The sequence below is a fragment of the Pogonomyrmex barbatus genome, unplaced genomic scaffold (assembly GCF_055798465.1).
Source record: "Pogonomyrmex barbatus isolate J1 unplaced genomic scaffold, ASM5579846v1 scaffold6, whole genome shotgun sequence".
NCBI lineage: Eukaryota > Metazoa > Arthropoda > Insecta > Hymenoptera > Formicidae > Pogonomyrmex > Pogonomyrmex barbatus.
The window spans coordinates 4,477,381-4,498,072 of record NW_028297160.1 but is presented as its reverse complement, the minus strand read 5'-3'; the positions used below and the strand labels follow the sequence as shown (position 1 = coordinate 4,498,072).

The 20,692-nt window shown below is 28.3% G+C and overlaps 3 protein-coding genes across 13 annotated transcripts in view; 2 read left to right on the top strand and 1 right to left on the bottom strand.

The window, feature by feature from the left end:
• The window catches only part of Rgk3 (Rad, Gem/Kir family member 3), a 39,336-nt gene extending 26,858 nt beyond the window's left edge, over nt 1-12,478 (top strand). For 7 of the 9 annotated variants that reach the window (XM_089082842.1, XM_025217077.2, XM_011631159.2 and 4 more), the window contains 3 exons: nt 8,962-9,044; nt 9,195-9,384; nt 9,858-12,478. In XM_089082842.1, the coding sequence (XP_088938968.1) occupies nt 8,962-9,044; nt 9,195-9,384; nt 9,858-10,144 (560 nt within the window). In that variant the 3' untranslated portion in view covers nt 10,145-12,478. The remainder of the gene's footprint in view (nt 1-8,961; nt 9,045-9,194; nt 9,385-9,857) is intronic. The other 2 variants (XR_016140747.1, XM_089082841.1) reach the window with 2 other exon arrangements.
• Nucleotides 12,479-13,062: 584 nt separating this feature from the next.
• On the top strand, nt 13,063-18,356 carry LOC105421973 (dynein axonemal light chain 1). The gene is made up of 4 exons (XM_089082843.1): nt 13,063-13,674; nt 14,186-14,442; nt 15,299-15,576; nt 15,954-18,356. The coding sequence occupies exons 2-4, from the start codon at nt 14,244-14,246 to the stop codon at nt 16,107-16,109; spliced, it is 633 nt and encodes a 210-aa protein (XP_088938969.1). The 5' UTR covers nt 13,063-13,674; nt 14,186-14,243; the 3' UTR covers nt 16,110-18,356.
• unc-13-4A (BAI1 associated protein 3) overlaps nt 18,031-20,692 on the bottom strand; it is a 79,147-nt gene continuing 76,485 nt past the window's right edge. For all 3 annotated transcript variants that reach the window (XM_089082836.1, XM_089082837.1, XM_089082838.1), the window contains one exon: nt 18,031-20,472. In XM_089082836.1, the coding sequence (XP_088938962.1) occupies nt 20,378-20,472 (95 nt within the window). In that variant the 3' untranslated portion in view covers nt 18,031-20,377. The remainder of the gene's footprint in view (nt 20,473-20,692) is intronic.

The window sequence follows — 20,692 nt, the reverse complement described above, 5'->3', positions numbered from 1 at the left end:
ATGTCTGACCATAATCTTCTCTCCTTATGTGTGTGTGTTATATATGTGTTTCCACTTCATAGAGTACAATACTGATTTTCCTCATCCAGTATTGAAATATGAAATATTAGAAATATAACAAGTATATGTATATATATACATATATATATATATATATATATATACTTGTTATATTTCGGTTATTATCTTTCTTGCCATTGTTATTGCAAGTTGATATTAACATAATATATAAAAAATTAAATATGAAGCAGAAAAAATAGGATATCAATATATGTATGGTATAAAGTATAAAACTATGACACACATAACTATGTTTGTATAAAAAAAAAATTGCCTTTCATCATCAAACAGAATTATATATTTATTATTTATTATTCTATTACTTAAAAACTAAACCATTGGCAAAAGTAAAGTGAATTTAAAATAAATGTAAATGTATTAATAGAAATATAATTAAACTCTTTGCAGTGATGTAATTTTTATTGCAATCAAGGTAACCTTCAAGATATCTAAATTTAATATATGAAATGTTATTGAATTGCTTGGTAAATACTTCGCAGGCGAAAACTTTGAACAAATTAAAATTAATGTTTCTTTAGCAAACATTCATCGCGCTCTTTCATTTTTCACGACTTCATAATCTTCAATATCAGATATTTTAATAACTCAGTCGTAAAATGAAATTCCGTTAAAGCAACATCGATTAGTAATTTAACAAGAATTTAATGAAAAGTTTTGGTTTTATAATTGTTCTTTTATATTATTAATTGTTGATAATAATTAAATTTTACTGTAATTATTTTAACTATCTTATATATATAAGATATATATAAGGTAATTAAAATAATTACAGTAAAATTTAATTATTATCAACAATTATATATATATATATATTAATATAATATATATATATATATATATTAATATAATATATATATATATATATATATATATATATATCTTTATTACACGTCATAATGCACGAGATTTTTCACTAAATAAAAGTTTTGAATTATGAGTACCGTTTTATAAAAACGCTCGCCATCCGGTGCCGATTACTAAAATGTCAGCGATATCTCGCGTAATATAGAATTTGCGTGAATATCTAGGTCGAGGATCGTGTCTCAACGACGATGTGAATTATCGTCGCTATTCTGTCAACTAACCGTCCATCTTTGCGGTGTCCACCTGTTAAAACAAATACGAGATAATTTTCTCACCGTTTAATTTTTCTTGTTGATCTTAATTAAATACATTTTTTCGCTAATTTTGTCGACATGACATAATTATATCTTGATCTTAAATGACTGTTGATTAAGAGAGATACGAGAGAAAGAGAGAGAGAGAGAGAGAGAGAGAGAGAGAGAGAGAGAGAGAGAGAGAGAGAGAGAGAGAGAGAGAGAGAGAGAGAGAGAGAGAGAGAGAGAGAGAGAGAGAGAGAGAGAGAGAGAGAGAGAGAGAGAGAGAGAGAGAGAGAGAGAGAGAAGAAAACGATTTATTAACAAATAATTGCATATTATTTCCAACATCATATATTACAAATTATGTATTATATTAAATAATTAAAACAGTTTTATCTAAATTATCTTTTATGTTTATTTTTTTCACGAAAAATGTTTCCTTTTTATAAATTTTATTTTATTTTACATTTTATAAATTATATTTTATTTTACATTTTATTTTACAATTTTATTTAGTATGTTTATGTTAGTATATTTATTTGTTCTACAAATCGTAACTAATCGCACAAATTTCTCTTTTGCTGTTTTCCCTTGCTTCTATTTCTCATTGAAAAACTTCCTCGCGACTCTTTCATTGGTGCTAAAGTATGATAAGCGAGACGGGCGAGGCTTTGTTCCAGTTGGACACATTCAATCCGCGTTCGGCGACGTCACCCGGCGCTATTACGATCGATATTCGTGCGAGCTATTAAACAATGGGGCATGCTCGCATGGTAGAAAAAAATCCGCGCCCTCTATTCCCTCTCTTCTTCCTTTCTCCCTCACTTCCTGCCTCGTGCTTTTTTTTTATAGCCCAATGTAATGGAATTTTCTATTTATGTCTAGTACGCGCAGGCAAGAGGTTTTCGCAGAGATAATGATTTCGAAATGGTAGCGAGAACTCCGGTGTAACCCTCGCATTAATCACATTTTCTGCACGAAAGTTTTTGCACACCACCACTAAGCATATGAAACACAAAGATACTCTATTACAGCGGTAATAGAGTTTCTAACTTATCGTTAAAGAAGAAATAGAATTTTTAATGTTGGTCAAATTGCACGAAATCCCATTTGTGAACTTATAAAACATAAAAGTGGACGCAAACACAATGGTATTTCTCTCTCTGTCTTGAAGTTCGGGAACGGAAACAATGACCTATGCCAAATGCCACGGGGTCAAAGAATAAACATTCTTGCTGGCGTACTTCAGTTTACAAAAATGTTAACAACTTTAATGGCTTTCTCGTATGATTTTGTTATTTGTGTAACACGGTGATTTATTTTGTTGCATATACATATATTTACTTTGCATACATATATTTACTTTTACTTTTTTCTTGTACTTTAATTTCTCACAATGCCATTATAAACTTCCCTTTGTTCACTTGTTTGTGATTAATGTCGATTGGAAATGCTTAGGTATTGTTTATTTTATGGTTTTCTTTCGTGTAGATTGTAGACTATTAGCAATATCGTAATTTACGAAAAAGAAAAATAGACTGGTACAACTCGGTCTCTGCAAATGGTTGTATAACGTAAAATTACAAGCACAAAAATGTGAATAAATTATAATCTTAAATCAAAATAAATAATTCGAATTTAAATCGGCGATTACTTTTTAATTACGTCTTTTGCAAAAGATTGATGTTTTGTCAATTTTTGATGTTTTTCTCTTTTAAAAAAGTTATTTTTAAGTTAGATAAATTATTATTCAATTTTTCAAATAAATACAATCTTGATTTTTATACAAAATATGATGATTAGTTATTGAATGTTCAAATTTTTCAAGACTCGTATGACTTTATTTTAAGTTTAATATCTACGTTTAATATTGTCTACTTTATTTATTCCATTACTTTATTTTATTGAATTTAAAAAAGTTTTCTAATGACAACCATCGTTTAAAAATAAAAAGTTGAAATATACGATATAAAAATAATTGTTCTTATTATTCTTTTTATTTTTTAACTAGCATGAGAAATATGGAATAAATTGAATATTAAATAGAGAAAATAAAAAAATGTTTTTTTTACAATAACATTATTTCAGGAAAACAAATTTGTTTCTCCGTTGTCAACTGTAATCTACGGAAATATAATCTATTAATATTCTTTAGTTGATTACTCTTATTACTGACGCCTCTGTAATTTAATTAATAATTTAATCACGACGCTTATACAATTATCTCTATATGATAGCCTGCATTTATCGAATTCTGTTATTGCTAGCACGTCGATAAACTTATTTTCGGTTATCAACCGCAATCATCGTTTTTTTAATAAACGTTCCTCGATATTGCGATATTCCTCGATATGAAACAACCAATGAGAATGTGATTTGTAATAAAGAAACATGATTCGCGATGTGCACTCTAACTTTATCCCTGTATTAAAATGATTTTGCGAGTACATTTTAATCACTAGGATTATAATTATGTTTAGAACCAGGCATGCATACGGATTATGTTCATGTACATTATAACGCAACTACATCATGATGTCATAATAGCTCAATAAGCTTATCAGCTTTACGTTTTACATTCTATGTAATTTATCTTATAACCTAAGACATATTAATGTTAATTACAACGTGAAACAATGAACATTTTTTTAATTTATAAAATAATAAAGTTTTATGAAAAATTGTATTTTTTAAGTTTGCTTACCAATTTATATGTCTAACAAGCATACCTGTTTTCTTTTTATTATGTAAATCTTTGTTGTATGTTTAAGATATAAAAAACAAATTGGAAAAAATTTTAGCTTTTTGAAAAATGCTTAGAAAAAAAATAATTAGAATATATGAAGGATATTTAAATACTATTATATGAAATTGCATTTCTAATAAACAAAACAAGCAATCTTTATATAACATAAAAAATATCAACTAAACTTATTTGATGATAGCTAATAGTTTTAGAGTTTCCTTAAGAATATTATTGAATATCGTTTTAAATGTTAGATAACTTTATAAATAATAAAATTATTTTTTTTATATGCATTCTAATTGACGCAATATATAATCTTATATGAAAGTGTAATTAAGTATTTAAATAATATGTCTGACATTTTTTTATCGAAACTGTTGGACATAGTGAGATCCACGTTTTTCTAAAATAAAATGGATAAAAAAGAATAGTATAATTAAAACGACAAACGACAGGGAAAATAGAGACAAAAATAGTTGGAAACCGCTTACAGGTTTAAAATTTCTGTATGTTATCCTATTCTAGTTATATTCTATGTTGTTTCATGAATTGTGATTGGCCACGATCAAAATTGAATCGAAAACTCGCCGGACGACAAGCAAAAAAATTTAGGCTGATGTTAAGTTTTGTGTGATAATTTTGCTGCAAATTGAGATCGAGGTCAAGAGGCAATTCGTCGCACGAAGGAGAAAAAGAGAGAAAGAGTGCACGTCGAAACGCAGATCTAATTAAATCAACCTTCATTTTTTACCAAAAAACATTTATTTTTCGTATTTTATTTGATCATTTATGAAGATAAAACATAACATTATAATAAAAAATGTCTCATAAAGGGTTTATAAGTTATATTTATAAGAATAAAATATTGTAATATTGTATCATTGTAACTATTTGTTTTTTTAATAGTTAAAATTATTTTTAAATTTAAATAAAAATTATAATTTGATAAATTTTTTGTTAATAATAAGATTTAAAAATGATATGTATTGATTTTAAGTTAAACTTAAGCTTAAACTTAGTATATATTTTTTTTTAAATCTTAAAGTAATTTAATAAAACTTAAAATAAGTCAAACATAGATCTAATTAAAGAATAATTAATAATTAATTAAAAAGAAGTTAATGGTTAGTTAATAGAACACAATTTTCTGCTTTCTATTTTAATTATTTTAATAATAATAATAATTTAGTAATAATTATTAAATAATATAGTGATAACTTAATATACATTATTATAATTAAATTAATATAAATTATTTTCTCAAAGAAAATAATTTGCAAAATTTTTTAAGCTAATCTGACATGTTTTCTTTATGCAATATCATCAATTTTCTATGTTTCTGTGGTATATGTTTTTGTCTCGTACAATTTTATGTTTTCACTATATATATTATTTAAATAAATATTTTTGTACATGTTTTAGTTTATGTGTATAAAGCGTTTTGTACACTCAGATCTGCATTTTTGTATTGCTATAATATGCTTCGTGACTTCGCGCGGAAAAGAGAACAATTCGCGCTCGCGCTCACGTTGAGTGTGTGCAAGTCGATGGAATACGTCCGCCTCGAAAAGCAAACGAAACGATTTCCACGAAGGTATAAAAAAGAAAAGTGCAGGAACAAGCCGCTCGGAAATAGCCATGGTTAATTTTGCGTCCGCCTCGTGCTATAAGCGTACATCATAGAGAGTTCGCGTCTGTTCATCGTCTGTTCTCCTTCTCGCTCTTCGTTGAGTTTCTGCCTTTTTTTTTCTTAACTTACCAACCTCTTTTCAAAAAATCATTGCTGCGTTTCCGGCGACTTATGACGGAAATTGCAAGTGTTGCAATATTGATGGATCCGGCGAATGTATTGGCGATAGATGTACTTGCACTATTTCTGAATTCTCTATATAGACGTAATATTTATAAATTTGTATTAATACTTTCTACACATTTTAATACTTTCTAAATTTGTAAATTAATTGTGTATAAAAGATTTGTAATAATCATTATTTATCTTATATAATAATCATTATTTATTGGTGATTGCTATAAATGTATCATATTTTATTAGGTATTAAATGAATTATATTAAATTAATTACATTTTAACAGCCTGAAATGACATATTCAAATTGTAATTTTAAAAAAATTACAATTATTTCTTCTAAATAAAATAACGGATTATTAAAATTGAAATAGAAAATTATTATTGCAATAAATTAAAGTAGAAATCTTGTGACGCAACAGTGATATATATTTATAAAATCTGTTGTCAAAGTTAGCAATTTTACTCTAAATTTGTTAAAGCTTGATTATTTTTTTATTATATTGTATTAAATTTTATGTAAATGAAACGTGATCGAACATTCAGTATCAAATAGCTATTATTTCTGGAAATTGCGAATACAAGATAAAATTTTTTTATTGCTCGAACGAGTAAGTTTTTTTTAAACATTTAAGCTAATTAAAATGAATATAAATGAATAACATGAATATAAATTTTTTTGAGAATTTAGGAGATCAATAATTTGTATTCAAGAATGAAAATTGCGGTGCGCTTGCGCTGGCGAATTTGTTTCACCAATTTCCGCGATATTTATTCGCATTTTAGTGATCTTGCAACCCCAAAATGTCAGTCCTCTCTTGCATTCATGATATTCCCGTCACGGCCGTCAATCGAACTTGTTCCTGCGTATTAATCACGTTATGTCTCGTACGCACGATTTTATTGAATTAATTACCTATCACGAAAAGTACGTCGTTATCCAAAAACGAAATCGCGTTTAAATCATGATTATCATGTTTCTCGGAAAAGTATTATGTTTATTAAAATATATTTACAATTTCTACGATTTAAATTAAATATTTCATTTTTATTTTGTATTTTTGTTTGCATCATTGCTCGAAATATTTTCCGCACAATGTTAAATTTATGTGCGAATTCATATAAGTTACTTTGTTTCAATATCACTAATTTTGCAATAATATCTATTCTTTCTTTTCCTTTGATGAGGAAGATGCAACTAGTGCGTTACATATATCATCTTCCTCGTTCACTGACACTCGCTATGCCGTCGTGTTCGATTAAGAGAAGTCGTTCCAATCTCTCTTTCTTTCTTTCTTCAAACATTTTCACGAATATACTAGATATACGTCCGTCAACCTTACTATGTCTGACCGTTAACCTCTATTTTCTGGCAACAGCGAAGCATGTGAGACTCCACATTGCAAATTTACGGCGACGTTTCAAAGAATATCTCACGGTTCCTAAAATTTATCGCAGAATCCCACCGAAAGAACATTACAGGATAAAGCTGCAGTAGCATTGGTAGTGCATGAAAATTTAAATCACGTATTCCTGAATAGCGGATGGTTATTTAAGAAAAATATTATTTAAATTTAAATAAAATTAATTAAAAATACGTTTTACTTTGTTGATTGTGTTTCTTTTATCTTTTATTTTCTCTTATATTGTACGGTTTTCTGAAACTAAACGATATTTATTAATTATAAATAAATTAAATATATTTTATAATAAATGAGTGAATATATTCTATTCAGTTATGCGCTAAATATAAATAAAAGGCAAATTTAAAGGTTACTTATGTATTAATTACTATTAGCTCATTCTGTTTTAATAAAAATCACATATTGTTATTTTATATGTATGTTAGAACATACAGTCAAGAATAAAAAAGAAAAGAGAATAAAGTTTATTGAAATCGGTTGCAAAACATATATCATGCATGTATACGAGTTAATGCGAATTATATATTTCGAGATCTAATTAAAGTTGTCTCTCTTTGTTTAAATATTACCTTTATCATATTATACGTAATGTGATACTATAATGACATATCTCGATTTAGCTAATGAAAAATAAATAATTATCTAAGTTTTTCTTAATTCTAAACAAAATATGAGCTTCCTCCACTGTATTATATACGCATATATATCATCCATATTTATAATACATATATAAGCTACTGCTTGAAATAAAAAAGAAAGCCAACCGGAATCACTGAGTAGTGAAAAGGCAACAGATTAAATATTTTGTATAAAATGTAGAATCATATAAGTGTAATTATTAAAGCCAGAAATAATTAAAAGATACAAAAAGAACTTTAATTTAATTAAATTATTTGCTTAATTTAATTATTTTACAACATTTAAATGGAATTTTATGTATAAAATTTAAAAAAATGAATACATTTTTCTACACACGAAACATATTTTCTTATATATTCTTAAGTATATTTTAATATAAATAAAAAAATATATATTTTTAATAATTTTCATAATGCCAATTTTGTAAGTAATTTTATTTTAATTGCAATTTACCTTTATCAAATATTAAAAAAATACAAATTTGAAAATTTATGGTATTTATTCTTCCTTCTACATTGTTTTGACGTCCATGCTGGTTATATCATCCTTATTTTCCGTTACTTATGACATCCCTCAGTAACCGCCGAATTTCATCTCTAGAGAAGCAAGAATTGCTCAACCAAAAAATCGATTAGGGCAATGACATCCGATCAACTTTCTGACGTCACACACGATATTTCGTTAGCAGGCTAAAATCAATTGGCGATGCTCTTGACAGGCGATTCGTAGAACGCATTTAGAATTATAAAGATTATATTGCGGCTCTTTCTTGCGTCACTTGCGAGAACATTTTCTTCTAGTTCCTCGTTTTTATTTATAGTTTTAATTATTTTCTTGCTATTTATTTGATGAGAAAAAGAAAGAAAGTTAGCATAAATAAGTTAGCAGATTATAATCTTTTTTTTCTCTTCCTTAATTTTATTTGCAATAAACTCTTTTTTCGAGATATATTATATAGATCCTGAGACTATTAATTTTAAGAGAAAGATGCTAACTTTTAAAAGAATGTTTTCATTATAGATATTTATTGCAGATTTTTATTGCACATTATATCTATGCGTTGTCTTTAGTTTTATGCAGGCAATGTAGAATATTGGAATCATCATGAAAATATTATTTCTGAAAGATATCGAGACATTTCTATCATGTTTTATTTTTGTTACAGATATGCCGAGTGAACAATCTGTTTTTGTGATGCTGAATGGTGAAGAAAGCGAGCTTAAATTTTTAAACATCACTAATCCAAAAGTAAGGGAAACGTCCTTTTTATTGATTATTTAATGCTAAAAATGCGTTATATTCAAGAAACTTTTATTTATTTATTCTGTTTTTTTTTAAGTAAACGATTAGAAAATTAAAATTTTGTAAAATTTAAACAAATAAATTTAACATGTGCAGACCGAATTGGAAAAAATGCCGTTACCAGATGCCTTCGTCGTTATGTATTCAGTGATCGACAAGGCGTCCTTTCAAAGGGCTGAGGAATATCTCGCTCGACTTCACGATCAAGATCTTCTTCGTGGTAGACCGGCTATTCTGGTCGGGAACAAGGTCGATTTGGTTCGTTCCAGAGTGGTTTCGCCCCAGGGTAAGAGGCGGAACATCTTTCTTTTTTACATATACGTTTTTTACATGGATAAGCGGTTTTGTGATACTTTATAAAACTGAACGTTCAGTTAACATGATATGGTACGTCAGGCAAATTCTAAAATAAAAATAAGATTATCGTATCTGCGTGTACAATATATATGTCTATGTGTGCACGTGCATATCGTACCTGTGACGTTAATTTCAAATAATTATTTATGTATTTATGAATGCAAAATTAATAAATAACATAAAAATAACATAAATTTTTATGATAGAATATTGTTATTATTGTCAAAAAGTGATAGATTTTCCATTATAAAGCTTCTACATATTTATGAAACTTTGACTTTTGATTTGTATATTTCGGAGAAGAAAGATTTTTTTAAACTCTTAAATTAAACATAATAATTTTAACGAATCTTTATTTCAATTTGTTTCTCACCACCCCGAATTTCCGGACGTGTATTGTAGATGGAAAATGCTTGGCATGTACCTATCGCGCAAAGTTCATCGAAGTGTCAGTGGGCATCAATCACAACGTCGACGAGCTTCTGGTTGGCATTCTCAATCAAATCCGTTTAAAAGTGGTTCAGAGTAACCAGGAGAATCGAAACAGCGGTAGCAGCGAAGGTAGTGCTCACTGGTACAAATCCAGAGGTGTCGTTCGCGCCAGCATGAAAGCTAGGCAGATGCTGACTTGGCTTTTCGGCAAGGAGGATAGTAAATTCAAAAATTGCGAAAACCTGCATGTACTTTAAGTTAAGAAATAGCAGTCGGGCTGTCTGACTACTATTTTATTAGTACGTAAGTACTGAGCTGACTTGAGAAATCTCCTTTGGCACAGGGGAAATTTTTTAATAGAATTTCTTCTTGAAGTTTTTAAGAATTGACGGAATTTTCGCTCATCGGAGAAGAATTGCGAGAATGTAGATTGAATGTGCGAAACGGATGCATCTCTGAGTCAACAATCCGTACATAACTTAAAATTTATAATCAAACGTCAAGTCTTCGCTACTGCTAGTGTTTACGAGAGTATTCCGTAATCCTGCAGGAAAAGCAAAATGGTCCGAGGACCAAACTGGATACAATTAGCGTCGGGTTAACGAAGTGCCAATTAGTGAAAATTAACGCTCACTGTATTTAAGAGAAGAAATTATCGCTTGATTTTACGCTCATTTAACTAGAATTACTTCGTGAGAAATGAGTGATTAACCCTTTCAGTTACAGGTATGACCGTTCGTTATTTTTCAGTAATTTTCTTGATTAAAACTTTGATTTCCTTTTTTTTGATAGATTAAATGATACTATTAAAATGCTCATTAATATCTTTATTTAAATAAAGGCTAGATAGGCTAATTCCTTCAGCTAATTCCCTTATATTCAGGCAAATTAAATACGATTTATTCCAAAAAAGTAATTTGGCATTGAAGGATTTAAATAATTTGATAAATTGTGTTACATATTTCTTGCTACCTTACATAATCTATGTATGTATGTATTAAAGGGAAAACTCTAGTAAAATGAGCGCTTACACGTCACGCATATTCAATTTTGTGTAATTACAAGTGCCGCTGAATCTGGCGGCTCTTAATAAGGCAATCAAAAGTTTAAATCAATCGTGACGATAAGGAAGGACGAGGAAAAGATTTAAATAAGGAAAAGATTTAAATTGGACCATGGCACAAACTAATCGTCATTAAGTTTACGACCTGGCTGTATTATAAGACCAATTAATCTTTTTATTTAGTACATGTATATACGCGAAACTTATATATTAGCGTACTCGTGCAAGCATGTTCTATACAAATATACATCCAAGTGTATATCTTTAATCCTCCATTGACGAGTGTCGATTTTATCACGTGAGTGGCATTATATCATTGCAAACAAAATACCGTCTCTATTTTCGCGCCGTTAAATTGGCTCGTCGTTAGTGCCATTAATTTCTCGCGTCGCGATAGACATCCCGCGGTCCATTATTGTGTATAAGGCCAACTTAATGCAATACGCTGTTACTTGACATTAAGTTGTACATAAAAGTCATAAGGTTACTTTGCTATTTAACGTGCTTGTTACGGTTGAAAAAAATATAGTCTAAAGCTGCCTATATATGTTGCTAAAATGTTTCCTACGCTATCAAGCGAATATATACATCGCACGCGCGTGCGGGATTTTTATTATCCGTTTTAAAATAGATAATTACATTGAAAGTCTGATTTCAGATTTATTGAAAAGTTATAACGTACGAATGTGTATAAAATAACTTTAAATTAGCGATTTGAGATTTAATTTTGTAAATTTCTTAATCGAATATTTTACCAATTATTTTATAATTCATTATTTTATACCGATATGTGTGATACTGATATAGTGCATGATTTATGCGGCATTTTGTGTGCAATATTCTACCGCAGTGGAAATAAAATCTATCGTGTTGCGTGTTTTCTTCGTGCGCGCGGCGAAAGAACGGGTATAGTAGTAACGTATGTATCTAAAATTAAACTTGTCTTCTGAAGAAAGAGAGATATCCTTTTCGAATCTTTAAGGAGAGTATCTATAAAAACTGTCTATTTTCTGCGATCTCTACGCCTGTATATCCGAATTACGAACGTAGCATAAAATCTGAGTGCAAAGAACTTATACATCTACGTAACGGGAACAATGCGCGATGACGTGCAATTTTGTCCTTTTCGTGTGAACGTTTCATTGTCCCTCGACTACATATATGAAAAATTAACGTTTCGGATTACAGTAGTAAATTACAGATTTCCTTTTCCCTGTTGCATAAAATATTTCGAAAAGTATGTTGATTCTTGATGATCCAAATAAAATTCAACAAGTTTCTTCCGGCATTTTTTATCGTTATCGTTATTATCATCGTTGTCGTAAATCGATTGTAGTGTCAAATGCGAGTTGTGACGACAACGCCGTGTGAACTTTGAGTTTAAGGATTTATCCCGAAATGTTTCTCAGCTGAGGAACCAAAGATTTTTACCAAGTGCCTTTGCGTATTTTTGTAATTTAAACTAACTCGGTGTAAGCCCCATAAATATCGCACTGTATAATCTATTATTATACATATATTACAAATATATTTATTTGTTGTTAATTCATCATGTTACCTGCGAGATCGCGTTGTATGCTCTCGGTGGCGTAACTTTCCTTTCCGAAAATATATGAATTATCAAGTTCTCATCTCAAAACTCATAAAACACTAAAGTAATAAGTTTCTTTTATCTAATTAAAGACTTATCCCCTTATATAAAGTTACGCTACCGATGAATTTCCTTCATCATTCGTGCCATTAGCATCTCCCGAAAGCTATAGATGTAACTTAGTATTAAAGTGTTATTGTGTCTGCTCGCTGTAATATGTGACGTGACAATACTGCCAATCCCTTTGATTAATAAAATGCTGAAAAAAATTTCTGCTACAATCTGACGTTATGATACAGGCAGGAGTTTTTTCTGTTGCTTAATTTCGCTATGCAAAAGTTTTCATGTAATGCATGAATCATTTTAGTTATATGTTTAAAAACATATGTTTAATTAATTTAAATTGTAAATTTACAAATTGTATCATTAAGTTATTAAATTAAAAAGTTTAAATAAATAATTGTTTTTTTAATATGCTTTAAAGAAAAAGCGATAAGTCTATTTATAAATTTGTGATAATATTGACATATCCAATTTCCAATTTTTTGTAATTTTACAGATTTAATTATAAATGATAAAAATTTATTAATTTGTAGATTCACAGCAATATGTAAGTTGCTTTTATCCCTGCAATTACCATTAACACTGATTCATCAAACGCGCACAGAAATTAACGCGCGTCATTGCTTATCGATTGCACCTGGCGTGCACTTTTCTCGGATCTTATTTGTTTTTTTTCCAAGCCAATATCTATCATAAATCACTAGTATTGAAATATTTGGTTAACAAATACTCACTCTAAACGCATGCGCTTTATGCATTGATTATTTTGCTTGGTGCCAGATATTACGAACCTCTGGCCATGGCAGATTGCCATGCAACCGGAGAAAACAAGCACTTTTTGTAACCTGGAACGCACATGTACATGACAGTCGAGATATGAGTGCTATCTGGACACCATGGCACTTAAGGGACTAGCGGTGAAGAATATAAAGTGTATTGAATTGACCGATGATTTTTATATGGTGCTTTATTTCACATATTAATGTAAAAATGAGGAATTAAATGTTCCTTATGTCACATTGTTAATAGCTATATATATATATATATATATATATATATATATATGCAAGGTAGTTATGCACACTTATCTAAGATGAAAGTATATATTAACATGTAATATGTAGAATAACTGCACGTATCTATAGTTCTCTTTGATGCGCTTTTCTCATTTGCTTGAAAATGATTTAAACGCATGCAAACATATATTAAATATATTAATGATATGTTTAATTTTGCTAATTGATATAATGTAAAGTATAAAGATAATAGAATTCCAAAAAAATTAAGCTTCAATATTGAAATTGCATTTGCAGTTAATTATTGTGGGAACAGTCATTTTTTTCAATTTATCTCATTAATTAATAATATAATTAACTAATAAAATATTTTAGTATTAATTATGTTTTTACATTTATATCAAGTATAATATATTTTATTAATTTATATTATTTATATTAAAATATTAAATATTATTTATTAAATATTATATTAAAATATTAGTACAATAGATATGTGTGTATATACATGTGCATTCAATATTTAATATTTGAAATGAATATAATAAATAAAAAAAGATATTAGATATTTTTTAGAAATATTTATCGATGCTAAGTGGATATATTATTACGATCTGTCTACTATGGCGTCTGCAAAGCCAACTACATGCAAAGAAGCCATACGGCGATGGGAGGAGGAGAATGAGCAAACTGCAGCTACGGCTACAGAAGTAATTTTAAGCTTTCAGTGGCCGCCTATAGAAAAGATGGATAATGCACTAGCAAGTTTGGTGAATTGTGAGAAGCTTTCTTTATCGACAAACATGATTGAAAAAATTGCAGGTAAAATTAAACGTATTACAAAATTATTTTTATAAACATTTTAAATATATTAAAAACATTCTAAGTGTTTAGAATGTTTATGGAATAAATGTTGCATAAAATTAAATAATGTATCTTCTTGTTGAAATAATTATTATTTCGTTGTTTTCAATAAATAACTATATAATATTAATTAATGTTTCTCTAGAGACCAATATATATTTTTCTCTTGATGTTTTTGGCATGCACATATACTTGCATAAACAAAAAATCTTTGAAATTATCTTTTTTAAATTCTCATCGTCATCTTGCATTGATTAATCAGCAGTTATTCATGAATTGATCGATTTATGTAAATCACGATACATTTTAGACACCGCATCTCTCTCACTCAGAATTGATGCATATTCGGGCTCGTGACAAGCATCGAATGCATAATGCATATCCAAGAGTGTGACTGTCTCAGCGACGAGACACAATCACGAAATGTAAATACGATTATGAATTTCATGTCGTTACAAATTGATGATACAAGAACGTGTTAATGTCTTTATTTGTTATTATTGATTTACTCACGATAATTAATGTCACTCTTCATTACAATGCATCATGTAATTTTATGCGATAAGTATTCAATTATTTCGATTTAAAATAATATTTTATCGATATATCAAATTTATCATTTGTTACTTGTATAACATATTTTATAATTTTTATTGATAAGTGTTACTATATTACGCAAAAAATTTAATATTGATAAATTGTAGCAATTCTAACAATTATAAAATTATATATTAAGAATATATTAATTATTAAATATTATCAAATATTGCAAATTTAATTTAATGTTTTAAATATATTATTTATTTTTTTATAGGCATTGGAACTTTGAAAAATTTAAGGAGTCTGTCATTAGGTCGTAATTTAATTAAAAGCTTTGCCGGTCTTGAACCTTTAGGCGATACTCTTGAAGAACTTTGGATTTCCTATAATTGCATCGAAAAGATGAAGGGAATTCAGGCGATGAGAAATCTTCAAATACTTTATATGTCTAATAATTTGGTGCGAGAATGGAACGAATTTGCAAGGCTACAAGAACTTGCAAACCTTCGAGATTTAGTTTTTGTCGGTAATCCGTTATATGAAAGCCTCGAGGTATCTATTAATTAATGTTTTTCAGTAAATATAATAAAATATAAAATTCTCTTGTTTTCACATGAACTTTTATCTAGTAAACATAAAATAATTGTAATGTTACATTATTATTGTAATTTTCTATTCAGCAATGTAACTGTTACATGTGTTATATTACATTTATATTACTGAGTGAGAAATTATAATATATTATTATAATTATAATATTATATTACATTATAATTATAGTTATAATTATGATATTGATATAACATTATTATTAATTTGTATTTACTAGGAAAAGTTTTAATATATTTAAATACTACAGAGAATGTTAAAATTTTTTAAAATTTTATACAAATTTTGGCAAAGTCTTATTATTTTTATATATTTTGCAGATAGAACAATGGAGACTCGAAGTTGCACGGCGTTTAACGAGTTTGGAGAAACTCGATGGTGATCCCATAATACGAACTGAAGAAAATCCAATCATGATTCAGTCAGCCAAGACTGACAGTTCATCGAATGATTTGCTTGATCAAAATCCTGCTTAATATTTTAAATATTTTATTTATTTTATATATTTAGCTTGCTTTATTATTTTTATGACAAAGTATAGAACAAGACAAGAATATGAATATCTATTAAATCTAAAATGACTCTTACAAATTATATAGAATATCTTTTTAATTTTACATAAATGACATATTTTCAAACCAAATTGATAGACAATTAAAATTTTTATACATCTTGCTCCGCAAACTTGGAAATTTTTAATTATAGAAATTAAGAATATCTACATTTTAAATTCAGAGTTCATCAAATGTAAAAAGAAAAATAATTATTATTTTTATAATAAACAAACAATGCAATCTTTCCGTTTATAGGAAACATAGATATATGAATAAAAAACATAGGGTTAATAATGTTAATATATATATGACAGAAACTCTTTTAATAAATCTTTTAATAATAAATTTTTTGTTATATATATAAAAGTATTATTATATTGAAGTATTATATAACATTGAAGGAATTTTGTGTATGCCCATTTTGGACCTCTTGTGTCTAATAATGAATCGCATATTAGTCGATAAAGGAATGATGACTGAACATCTCATATCTATTGCTGAGAAAAGATTGTGGGAATCAACAAACTGTTCAAAAAATTGTTTCACCTGATGATTCTAATGCTCTAATGTAATGAAAATGTTATTTGTCTTTTCTGCAAGTCTAATTCTAATATCTTGATCGATTGCGTCAAGGATATCACAATAGAGTCATTACATGCAGTATTAGAGTCTTACATTCATTTTTACGAATATATAATAATTGCTAGCGTTCCTATATTTCCATACTTAGTTAAAATATAAACATTGTGTTTGATTCATATATCTATCTCACATTCCTGTCGAACATCACGATGACAGCTCTTGAGATATTCCGCCTCGGGTTGATTGGTGTCCATTTTATCGAATATATTTGTTTACGGCACTTTTGATGCAACCGTTAAAAAATAATTTTATCAACTCGATTGGATTTGTGATTGTGACTCTCTTCTCGTCCATTGAATTTTTATATTTCGAACAATCGTAAAGCACTTCCAATTTATATTAATAAAACTTGACATGTTACAAGAGTAACAGCGTTTTATTTTGTTTCGATTTATTTTATTATTTAGAATTATTTAGAATTTCTTCTATATGAATTTCTTCTATATTTCTTAATTTATTTCTTGTAATTGTTTTTTACATTGAAGATGACCACATTGAAGATCGAAACGTTTGCGAAAATAAATTTTTTCTGTAAACAGTAATATTTGTCAAAATATATTTAGCATTGTTATCTAGCTTTGGCACGAATAGTCCTCTTTTTACATTTTTGATTTATCTTGATTGAATTCTTGCTTCGATGAGCAGAGGATTTTTAACATCAATACTATATTTATTAAGATTTGATTATTATATGCAATTTGCCTTGATGAAATAACATCGGCTGTTAAATATTTTCCATAATAAAATTTTGTTTGTGTTATCTGATATTTATCAAGATTTAATTTACACACATCTTCTTCTTTCAAGGAAGGAAAATCTATCTCTTTAGAATCAAACAAAATGAATTATGCAGATGTATGATTGACACTTTGATATAATTTAATAGCTATTCAAGTTGTATCTTGAAATAGTTTATATTATCTGTACTGCTATCATTATTTGAAAATATCCTAAATGCTGGAAGATAAATAAAAAAATTCAGTTTTTTCAATGTTCCAAAAAATATATCTCTGAACAGCGTCGACTTAAAGGATTGAACCTATAAGATATTTTGATCCTCTAACAATAATTTTTCACTTAATTGAGTTTCGTTACTAGCTGCAAGGGGCCCAGAATCCATATAAAAACGAACAAAATCTTTTCTGATTAACAGGGCTATAAATCCATGGTCAGTCAAAGATGTTTATTAATTACTCAAGAAAACATTTATATTAATTTATTCGTCTCATGATACAAGATAGATCGTACATACCTTTTGGATGGTTGAAAAAGATTGGAAAAGCAAATAGTAGAGTTTGATTGGATGTGATGCATGAAATATATTGATAATTAGATAGACGAATCTTCGAGGATTACTCTTTGTAATTGTTTTCTCTTTTTTTTTTTGTCAGTTCTCATATAAAGTGCAAAATATTAAATTACGCGGGGCACTCGTTCATATAATTAGTGTATTTTTGTTCACACAATTATATAACAAAGCAATACGTGCATTAGAAAAATTGACATATGTGCGTTTGATTGAGATCTTTTTTTTACTTCTGTCCTTTCTTATGTCTTCAATTTGTTATAAGTTCGATTTGTTTGTATTCAAATCTTATCTTACATCAATAATTTGTCACTTGCTTTATATTATCAACCATATTCTAATATTTATTAGAATTCTAATATTTATTAGAATTTTATATTTATATTGAATTAGAGTAGACACGCAAGATTAGCTAAATAAAAGTATTAAACTTTCTTGGTATTTGATAAACATAATATTGTTACAAATTTGTTATTTCGTGCTCTAAATAAGATTTATCGAGTATGAAAAAATTTATACCTTAGAAAATTAATTTTATTTTTAACCAATATTTAATTTTTTAGCCAATTATTTATTACAAGTATTTTAACGTATGTTACGTTAATCACGAAGAATTCGTCACCATTGCATCAGAGAATTGGAAAGAGACTACACAGAATTGTACATACGTTATATACGAGCAAAATAAATTCAATGGAAAAATTTGGTATTGAGAGCGATGTATACATATACAGAGAACGCTTTTCAAGCAAAACATATATTTAATTTTCCATTATAATTATTCGAAAGTGAAATTTATGTTTTTGATATATTCTCAAAATTTCGGTCTTCTTTTCCGATACTGAAGAGAGTACAGAGTCAAGCATCTGATAGAAGCGTCTCTGTTTTTGTCACATAAGCGGTCCAGCAAGAAAAAGCTGTGTTGATAATTTAATTCATCAGGAGAGCAAGTGATGAAAAGATAGAAAGAGGATTTAGTCAATGACGAGTAAGAAAAATATTGTATATCATATATCGATCTTCTCGGCTCAATTCGTGCCGTCGAAGCGACACTGAAGCGGCGCGGCTGTTCTTCGGGGAGGAAAAGCATCTTATTTGAATTAAAAATATATTAGAACAATATAATCTTAATTTAATTAAATTAAACTTAACTAAAAAGTATATGTGTTTGAAAATAATCTTATAAAGATAACAGTATTAATATTCGATGTGCTTTGGATTTTACATATTCATTGATAATATATTTTATTTTCATTGAATAATTAATTGGTGCAATCAATATCATATCTAAGTTAATCAGTAATATTATTATTCGTTGTGTACTGCATTGTTTGGCGAGAAATTTGTACGACTTAATACTTTTATTTGAATTTTGAAAGAAATAACTATTAAGTTAAAAAAGTACTAAAGAGATTTGTATTTTCCTCCCATCTTTGTCGTGAATCAATTCTACAATAACCAAGGTGGAAGTTTCCACAAAGTCTCGATGACTTCCTTATAGTTTAAAAGATGTGAAAATAATTCGACTCGAAGAAAGTCATCATAGTGTTGCACATATTTATATTCTTCATGGAAACTCCAATTTCTATCGGTAATTGATACTCGACAAACAAAAACCAACCGCGAAAGGAAGTCTCATTCTTTTCAGCTTACTTGAAAACATAAACACTCGTGTTTTTTCTAGGAGAATCCTAAAATTCTCGCGAGTAGAGTTGTGCGAGTTAAATACGTTCTTCTTTATATAAAATATAAAATAAAAAATTTTATGATCATTTCGGTGTCACTTCGAGCTCGACGAGACGACTTTTAAACATTTATCCTTAGCTACGTCACACTGTGTTTTACTGTTTTTTTGTGTGTTGCGTCGCGTTCTGCTCTATATCTGCTCTTTTTCAACACAAAAATAGTTCTGATATATTTCTCTCAATCCTCTTTCACTGCGCCTTTCCTTTTTTTTTCCTTATTTTTTTGATCCAACACTGATTATATTCAACACGATTTATACTGAAATAGATCTGACGAATCTTTGGAATGAAGGCTGGTAGAAAGATAGGCAGAAAGGTAGAGTGCGTGAGAGAGAGAGAGAGAAAGTGAGAATCGACGATATATCGCAGGGATGGACTTTCTTCTCTTTTTTTTCTCTTCGATCTTCATCATTGACTCTTAAGATTAGTATACAAGTCTTGATAGCGGCACAACCGCAATAATTTTCTCCTTTTGTTTCGTTCAGCGCGTAATGCGCTTACGTCGTGGCGAATCGTTGTTTCTGCTTTTTCACAAAGTCAATAGCCATTTTGTCGCCGACTCGAGTTTCCAATATTTGAAGGATTGGATGATCTAAAACAAAAACATATTTGATATGCAAAAAAGCATTCATTTATAAATTATAATATAAAGATTATTCATAAAAAATCAAAGAAAGAATGTGTAATATTTATATAAGCATTTAAATGTATATTCACCGAACGTTAATAGTGTCTTTTTTAAAAGTTATAAATATTATTTGAAATATTTTTAGATTTGTGGATTTATAAAGCTAGTAATGTTAGTTTTCTAT

Excerpts from the sequence above, each read along its gene's own strand:
- LOC105421973 (XM_089082843.1), top strand. The coding sequence starts at position 14,244 with ATGGCGTCTGCAAAGCCAACTACATGCAAAGAAGCCATACGGCGATGG. Across the intron at positions 14,443-15,298 it reads CATGATTGAAAAAATTGCAG|GCATTGGAACTTTGAAAAAT; the intron begins GTAAAATTAAAC and ends ATTTTTTTATAG. Across the intron at positions 15,577-15,953 it reads CGTTATATGAAAGCCTCGAG|ATAGAACAATGGAGACTCGA; the intron begins GTATCTATTAAT and ends TATATTTTGCAG.